General features: G+C 45.2%; 1 protein-coding gene across 3 annotated transcripts in view; it reads right to left on the bottom strand.

Moving 5' to 3' along the window:
* Positions 1–10,000, bottom strand: part of pak5 (p21 protein (Cdc42/Rac)-activated kinase 5) — a 55,251-nt gene that overhangs the window by 21,808 nt on the left and 23,443 nt on the right. For all 3 annotated transcript variants that reach the window (XM_056480994.1, XM_056480996.1, XM_056480995.1), the window contains one exon: positions 864–1,619. In XM_056480994.1, coding sequence (XP_056336969.1) covers positions 864–1,619 — 756 coding nt within the window. The remainder of the gene's footprint in view (positions 1–863; positions 1,620–10,000) is intronic.

Raw genomic sequence — 10,000 nt, 5'->3', positions numbered from 1 at the left:
AGGGTGTTCTAGGTGGTTGCTAAGGTGTTCTGATTGGTTGCTAAGTGGTTGCTAGGGTGTTCTAGGTGGTTGCTAAGGCATTGCTAGGTGGTTGCTAAGGTGTTCTGTGTAGTTACTAAGGTGTAGCCGTTCGTGAGGTGCGTGACAAGGCGGCAGGCGAAAGTCAGCTTTCATGCCACTTGCGCGCACAGGCCGCACACCTCCACTGGTAATAACGAACATGCGTGAACTCTAGAAAAGACGCGATATGCGAACAGCCCTTAAAAGGCAGCCGTCATCAGCGATCTCCAGCAGTTGATCTTCCTGCCAAGACATGCTGGATTCACCTGATCTGTTGACTAATGGGTTGTGGATCTATTCCTTTTGTGGGTCCTTCACTGGGCCCTTTTCCCTTCACAAAGAAACTTTCCAAAGACGACCCATGTTTCTTACCCATTTTGCTGCTTGTGGGTTAAATTTGGGTGCTGAGTGACCGAGATGTAAGCGAGAGAATACGGTAAAAGAAATAAGAGATTTTTCAAAATAAAAGATCATTCAGACTCAGATAATAAATAAAACAGAAATAATAAACGATTTCTTGTGCGGCCCGGTACTAATTGATCCACAGACCGGCACCGGTCTGCAGCCTGGTGGTTGAGGACCACTGCTGTATGTTATTTCAGTAAACCCAGGTATACTTTGACCAGCAGTTTCAGTTAAATAGTCTGGTCTGCAGGTTTGATGCGTTCATCACAGTTATGAGCCATACTCACAGTCATTTATTGTTTAACTCCTTATTTGATTTCAGCTAGGTGACTGTTTCCACCCGTTCTGCACACACTGCACCTGTATAATCAATACCCCGGTCAGTGATTGATCTTTACCTTGCCGATGATCATAGCGGAGGTGTTTTCGGAGAGTCTGGGGTAGGTGTAAGAGCTGTAGGAGCCCTGTGGTGGTGCTGCAGAGAGCGCACTGATGCTGTAGGGGGCGCCGCTGCTGCCGCTGCTGCTGCTGGGCTCCTGCAGACCTGAACCGGACCGCGAGCGCTGCCGGAGCGCCGGCTGAGGGCTGCCGTGGCTGCCGTAGGAAGATTTGGGCCGCTTGTGGAGCTCACCGAAGCCCCAGTCTGCGTCGGGACAGCTGGTGTGATCGCTGCGGAGCGACAGGCGGGACGGCGTGCCCAGCGGAGCGTCCCTATAGTCCAAGCTGGAGCCACCCAAAGAGGCGCGGTAGTCCCGCCGGCCCACCGGCCCCTCCCCGCATATCTGTGTCCGGCTCTCCAGGTACGCATGATAATCCGGCGGCAGCCTGGCCCACTCCGAGGCCTTCTGTGGCATGGCGTCGGGGTAGAAGGGGCTACGGATGGGGCCAGGGCCGAGGCCGGGGTGTCCGTTCTGCCGCAGCGAGGAGCGCTGCTGCCACTCCGCCTCCACACACACTCCGCTGTCCAGATCGCAGGAGTAGCGGCCGTACTGTCCAAAGCCGTTCTGCGCTCTGCTGCCCCCCACTGCCGCCGCCGCCGCTGCCGGACTGTCCCTGCGCAGAGAGTTGGAGCGCGACACCGAGATGCTGTCGAACTCCTCCAACAGACCGTTGATGGAGGCGTCTCTGGGTGCTCGGCTGCCCCGCACGATAGTCTGAAAACACACACAGAGAGAGAGAGAGAGAGAGAGAGAGAGAGAGAGAGAGAGAGAGAGAGAGAGAGAGAAACAGAAGAAGATCAGGACTGCTGGAAGAGATATACAGATATACACACACTGATGTGTTTCCATCCACAGCTTTATGCACGTTTTGGAACATCGCCTACACCCTGGATGGAAATGCTAAGATGCATATACATTTTGAAAATGAGCATTTAAAAATGATGCACACGACTGAGTAGGACAAACTGCTCATCTGATAAGAAAAAATGTGCATAAAGTATGATGGAAACACATTTACAGAATCAACTGCAGCATGCGCATCAGAGTCACGTGATTGTGCTGAACAGATCATATGAGAACAGACGTGGAGCAACAGCCAGTGTTCCCTTTGATATCTGACAGCACTTTATCAGACCATTTTGTTCTCTTGGACAAACAGTCAAACACACACACGGACACACACACACACACACACACACACACACACACACACACACACACACACACACACACGGACACACACACACACATAAACACAATGTTTTTGAAGTGTTTCAGTCAGGTTTCAGAGCTCATCACAGTACAGAAACTGCATTAGTGAAAATAACCAACGATTTACTCTTAGCTGCTGACCAAGGGTGCATCTCGCTATTAGTTCTACTCGATCTTAGTGCGGCATTTGACACCATTGACCATGGTATCCTTATTAATCGCTTAAAGTCTACAGGTGTCCAGGGACAGGCCCTACAATGGTTTAAGTCATACTTATCTGACCGTTACCAGTTTGTGAATATTAATGGACAGCCTTCACAAATCAGCCCAGTAAAATACGGGGTGCCTCAAGGATCAGTTTTAGGCCCTTTACTGTTTACAATATACATGCTACCCCTGGGAGACATTATTAGAAGACATGGGATCAGCTTTCACTGCTATGCAGATGATACTCAATTATATATTTCAACTAAACCTGACGAGACGTCTAATCTGTCCAAGCTAACTGAGTGTATTAAAGATGTTAAAGACTGGATGACCAACAATTGTCTTCTCTTAAACTCAGACAAAACAGAATTATTACTTATTGGGCCTAAATCCTGTACACAGCAGATCTCACAACTCGACCTACAATTAGAGGGATACAAAGTTAGCGTTAGCTCTACTATAAAAGATCTGGGTGTCATATTAGACAGCAACTTATTGACTGAACATCAGATCTATCATGTCACAGAAACCTCCTGCTTCCATCTGAGAAATATCGCTAAGTTATGAAGTATGCTACCCATCTCAGATGCAGAAAGCTAGTTGATGCTTGTATGAGCTCTAGATTAGATGACTGTAATGCTCTGGTGGTCCAACATCCTCTATTAAGCTTAAGTCAGTGAAGCTGCAGCTGCCAGAGTTCTCAGCAGCTCTATCAGATATGTCCACATCCCCCCAGTGTTCTCCTCCTGACACCGGCTGCTGTTCAGTTCTGTATTGATGATCAAATATTGCTTCTTCCCTATAAAGCTGTAAATAATCCAGCTCCTGTTCATCTGAGTGAGCTTCTGTCTCGCTACAACCCAACCTGCTCTTCAAGATCTCTAAACTCAGGGATCTCTAAACTAGCAGAGTCCACTAAAGGAGGTCGAGCCTTCTCATTTATGGCTCCTAAACTCTGGAATAGCCTTCCTGATGATGTGTGAGGCTCTAGAGATTGTGCAGTGCCAGTGGTGGGATCCAAGACCTGTGAAGAGATGATCCCAACCATTGAGGAACTCAAGGACAACACACACACTCACTACACAAACAGCTTTCATAAACATCTAGACGGACATCACCTATATACGGTACAACTGAAGGATAACTGTGCTTGTATATAATAACTAATAAGTTAGAGTTATTAGTAACTAACTGAGTTATGGTCGCTAATAACCTTCAGTTTCCTGGTTTTGGAATCTGCACCTCAGTAAAGCTGCTCTGAGATAATAATGATTGGGAAACAGCGCTATACAAATACACTGAAACTGTGCTGAACACACACACTGCCAAACACACACACACACACTGACACACAGTCAAACACACACAGTGGGAGGGTTTCCCCAACGCCCCTTCACTAGCGTGAGCAGCTCTACAGCAGCAGAGGAGTCGTGACTGAAAGAGACGCATTCTGTGCTCATTTACTCACCGCACCGCCCTCTGTAGGGTTCTGTCTTCTGTTGAACGCAGAGGGAGATATTCTGAAGAATGCTGGAAAAACAGACAGTATTTCTGCTCCTACTATTGATGTCAAGGGCTGCATTTGTCCAGCATTCTTCAGAATATCTCCCCTTGTGTTCAACAGAAGACAGAAACTGATTTTAGGTGATGTGTGCCTTTAATCCCTCAGCGAAACACTGAAGCATCCTGAGTACACAGAGTAGGAGAAACTGGTCATCTGATCATAATAACTGCAGATAAACTGTGCTGTGATCAGCTGCAGTGAGTGAACTCTGTGCTTCATCAGTGTCTGTGCTTCAGTGCTGTAGTTTGTGCTGATCAGATGATCTGTCAGATGTGAAATGTTGTTATGCTGATTGTAAAAGGCCTCTATCAGTCCGTCATCACAGTGCTTCAGTATTATTCTATTATTATTACATGCAGAACTGTCTTGAGCATCTGTCTGCGCTCACGTCTCCAGAAGCCACCGCGTTCATTGAGATTGGTCTTCTGAGGAGCAGCTCATTTATTAGAGGAGAAGAAACAGCACAGTGGAGAATCCCAACAGACTCCACTTCTCTCAGTGATATCTGTGCAGGAGCAGCAGGAGTGAGGAGGTGATGCTCTACTGTGCAGGACTGATGGACACACTCATCTCCTCACTGATGCAGTATTAGTCTGTGTCTAATTCACATCTCTGAATGGAAGGACAGCTAGAAACACCCTCACAGCAACACTACGTCACCTCAGAATGATCAGGTTCTCTCTGACATTTTTGTCCAAACTGAGTTATTGACGTATTCTTATTAACTGAACTTATTGTTTACATTATGGGATGTTTTTTTATAAGTTGTTTACATTTTAAGACTTTTTATTTAAAAAACAAATGTTACACATCCTGTTTGCTATGGAGTGTTAGCTAACCTATTAATAGCGTCTTATGATGTTGTGTGTCTGCTGGGCTTTAACTAGATGCACTACAGAATGTTACGTTTACACATGCACATCAGCTTTATACAGTGTAATACTCACTACTCACTAACACTGAGTACTTTTGAAAGCTCTACTCTACTCATACTCTGAGTAATATTCACAGCAGACACGTTTACTCTACTGCACTACATTTTAGGCAAGTAATGGTGCTTTTACTGGAGTATGATTCTCAGTACTCTTTCCACCACTGGTTAATAACAGCAGCAGTGGTGTTGATGATGATGATGATGATGATGATGATGATGATGATGCGCAGTGGTGTGAGGCGTGTGTGTTCTCCTGTCCTCCTGCAGCAGATTCTACCGTGTTCACTACAGTACAGCACACTGTGCTCTTGACCCGACTCTCTGTGGCCTCATTCATCTGACACTGCAGTACAGGACCTGAAGGAGAACTAGTGCTGGCTTCTAGATAACCCACGACCCAGAACACATGGGAACAGCACACCTCCAGAAGAAGAACACTGTGACTGAAACACTGACCGCTGCAGAGCGACACCACTCACACATCTCATTATTAAAACAGCGGGTTGCCAGGGTGTTGCTATGTGGTTGCCAGGGCATTGCTTTGTGGTTGCTAGGGTTCTCTAGACGGATTCCAGAGTGTTACTGGTTGCCAGGGTGTTGCTATGTTATGGCCAGGGTGATGATATGAGGTTGTCTTGTTTTTCTAGGTGGTTGCCAGGGTGTTGCTATGTTGTTGCCAGGGTGATGATATGAGGTTGTCTTGTTTTTCTAGGTGGTTGCCAGGGTGTTGCTATGTTGTTGCCAGGGTGATGATATGAGGTTATTTGGGTTTTCTAGGTGGTTGCCAGGGTGTTGCTATGTTGTTGCCAGGGTGATGATATGAGGTTGTCTTGTTTTTCTAGGTGGTTGCCAAGGTGCTGCTATGTAGTTGCTACGATTTCCTAAATGGTTTTCAGAACTTTACTATGCTGTTGCCTTGCTGTTGCTATGTGGTTGCTAGGGTTTTCTAGATGGTTTCCAGAGTGTTACTATGTGGTTGCCCTGGTGTTGCTCTGTGGTTGCCATGGTGTTACTATGTAATACCAGGGTGATGATATGAGGTTGATTTGGTTTTCAAGGTGGTTGTCAGGGTGTTGCAATGTTGTTGCCAGGGTGATGATATGGGATTGTTTTGTTTTTCTAGGTGGTTTCCAGGGTGTTGCTATGTTGTTGCCAGGGTGATGGTATGAGGTTGTTTTGTTTTTCTAGGTGGTTGCCAGGGTGTTGCTACATGGTTACTAGGGTTTAATAAATGGTTTCCAAAACTTTACTATGCTGTTGCCTTGCTGTTGCTATGTGGTTGCTAGGGTTTTATAGATGGTTTCCAGAGTGTTACCATGTGGTTGCCCTGGTGTTGCTCTGTGGTTGCCATAGTGTAGTTATGTTGTTGCCAGGGTGATGATATAAGGTTGTTTAGGTTTTCTAGGTGGTTGCCCTGGTGTTGCTCTGTGGTTGCCATAGTGTAGCTATGTTGTTGCCAGGGTGATGATATAAGGTTGTTTAGGTTTTCTAGGTGGTTGCCAGGGTGTTGCTATGTTGTTGCCACAGTGATATGAGGTTGTTTTAGTATTCAAGGGGATTACCAGGGTGTTGCTATGTAGTTGCTAGGGTTTTCTAGGTGTATGCCAGAGTGTTGCTGTGGTCGCCATGGTATTGCTATATGGTTGCTAGGGTTTCCTAAATAGTTTCCAGAACTTTACTATGTTGTTGCCTTGCTGTTTCTATGTAGTTGCTAGGGTTTCCAAGAGGGTTTGCAGAGTGTTACTATGTGTGTGCCCTGGTGTTGCTATGTGGCACTCTAACACACACACACTAACACACTCTAGCACACATACAAACACATTCTAACACATTCTAACACACTCTAACACACACACACAGTGTTAGAGCACACAGATCTATATTAGTAACGTGCTGTGTGTGTGTGTGTGTGTGTGTGTGTGTGTGTGTGTGTGTGTGTGTGTGTGTGTGTGTGTGTGTGTGTGTGTGTGCGTGTGTGTGTGTGTGCGTGTGTGTGGAGGTGAGCGGGGTTAATTAGATGTCGTCTCTCCGTCAGACTGGAGTGTGTGTGTGTGTGTGTGTGTGTGTGTGTGTGTGTGTGTGTGTGTGTGAGTGAGGGCCGGTTAGCACTAGCGCAGCGGTGACAGCAGCTATATTTCAGCGCTCTGCCGTGAGCCGATAAGCTGTAATAGATCCGCAGCGGCGTCTGCAGGTACAGGTGCGCACGCTCCAGATAAGCCCAGCATTACCCTTCAACCTAATGAAGTGTGTGTGGACGTAATTAATGACAGAGCCTGCGGACACTGCTGCGCTACAGTACAGTCCAGCAGCCACACACACACACACACACGCACAGCCAATCACACACCGCTGACGCAACACTGCACCCACAGTGACATCACACTACACAATACAGCAGTACGGCACACACACACTCTACTACACACACTACTATACACACACACAGTTTTATTTTCTAAACAATGTTATCAGACAGTGCTATAGTGATGATGCTCATGTGTTAGTGCATATGACTGATCAATAACCTGATCTATTTAAACACACACACACACACACACACATACACTGTCTGAGGAACAGATGAAGATCTTGCCCTTCATAAGGGTGTGTGTGTGTGTGTGTGTGTGTGTGTGTGTGTGTGCGCTGTAATGAGTGATATATGGGTAAAATCTGCCTTTAGAGAGATCAGTGTGTGTGTGTGTGTGTGTGTGTGTGTGTGTAGAGGAGCTGTGGAGGAGTGATTAGACAGTGAACACAGTAGAGGAGAGACTAGAGCTGCTCTGCTGCCATCTGCTGCTCACACACACACAACACACACACATTGAATATATACACACAGATTTAATATTCAACCACACTGAATACATACACACGCACACACACACACACACTAACACGCACACACACACACTCATAACACACACACACATTAAACACACAAACTGAAAATACACACACACACACACACTCATAATACACACTTATGATATATATACACACACACACTTAATACACAAACACATACTCATAAACACACACACACTTAATACACAAACACATACTCATAAAACACTCACACACACATTAAACACACAAACTGAAAATACACACACACATACTCGTAAAACACACACACACACACACACACACACACACACACACACTGAAAATACACACACACACACACTCATAATACACACTTGTGATATATACACACACACACACACAATACACAAACACATACTCATAAACACACACACACTTAAACACACAAATTGAAAATACACACACACATACTCGTAAAACACACACACACACACACGCACACACACACACACACACACACAAACTGAAAATACACACACACATACTTGTAATACACACACACGCACACATGCACACGCACACACATCAAACACACAAACTGAAAATACACACACATACTCATAATATACACACACACATTAAACACAAACTGAAAATACACACACACACACATACTCGTAATACACACACACACACACACACACACACACACACACAGTCATAATACACATTTGTAATATACACACACTGTAAATACACGCACACACTCACACAAAATATACAAACTGACAACACACACACACTCATAGTACACACACACACACATTAAACACACACACAAACTGAAAATAAACACACACACACACACACACACTCATAAAACACACTTGTAATATACACACACTGTAAATACACGCACACACTCACACAAAATATACAAACTGACAACACACACACACTCATAGTACACACACACACACACACATTAACATACACACACACTCATAAAACACACTTGTATTATACACACACTGGAAATACACGCACACACTCACACTAAACATACAAACCGAAAAACACACACACACTCATAATACACACTTGCAATATACACACACTTGTAAACACACCCTAACAAATACACACACACATTAAACACACAAACTAAAAAATACACACACACTGAAAACAGACACAGAAAACACACACATTCACACTCAAAACACACACATTCACACACGCTGAAAATACATAAACAAAATACACACACACTCATAATACACACACACACACACACACACACACACACGCACACACCTCACAGCTATAGAGACTAGACAAGAATAAAGCTGCTCTGCTGCCATCTGCTGCTCACACACACATAACACACACACACACTGAGCATACACACACACTGAATACATACACACACTGAAAATATACACACACTCATAATACAGACACACACATGCTCATAACATGCACACATGCTCTGAGTCGCATGCACGCACACACACACACACACAAACACACACACATATACACACACTGCACTACCCATAATGCCCACAAGAGGATGCCAGTGTGTGTGTGTGTGTGTGTGTGTGTGTGTGTGTGTGTGTGTGTGTGTGTGTGTGTGTGTGTGTGTGTGTGTGTGTGTGTGTGTGTGTGTGTGCGTGTGTGTGTGTGTGTGTGTGTGTGTGTGTGCTCTCTGCACTGCTATGATTGACACTGGTTGACTGTTGATTCCTATAGAGTTATTCTGTTCAGTGTTTACGTTATACTGTCAGAACTGTGGAGCCAACGCTACAAGATTCTGTTCTGTACACACACACACACACACACACACACACACGCACACGCAAAGTACTTCACTTCTGATAGTGTGTGTAACGTGTGTCAAGTGTGTGTGTGTGTGTGTGTGTGTGTGTGTGTGTGTGTGTGTGTGTGCTGTGGAAAGACTTGTGGCCATTGAAGGTAGTGCAGTGGGAAGTGTGTGTAATAGAGTGGAGGAACTATGACATTAATTTGTATGCTAAACCCCGAAGCGAGTTAGCATTTTAGCAGCTCCGGTTCGCTCGTCCCGAAGGTTTTTTAAATGGGATTTCGGTTAAATCGCTTAAATAAGGTCCGTGGCTCACACAAACTCAAGATACTCTCAGGTTTTCTTCTCTGACATAAACACATCAGCTACAGCTCACTCTTGATGTATTTAATCGGTCACGCTTCTTTAATGAGACGGGTGATATCGAGATGATAAATGGGACTACAGGCGGTGTCGGAGGCATTAGAGACGAACTACCAACCTACATGACGTCACACGGGTCCCCGAGTGCAAAAGAGACCGCTTGC

Source organism: Danio aesculapii, chromosome 20, assembly GCF_903798145.1.
Source record: "Danio aesculapii chromosome 20, fDanAes4.1, whole genome shotgun sequence".
NCBI classification, from domain to species: Eukaryota; Metazoa; Chordata; class Actinopteri; order Cypriniformes; family Danionidae; genus Danio; species Danio aesculapii.
This window is presented reverse-complemented; position numbering and strand designations above follow the sequence as displayed.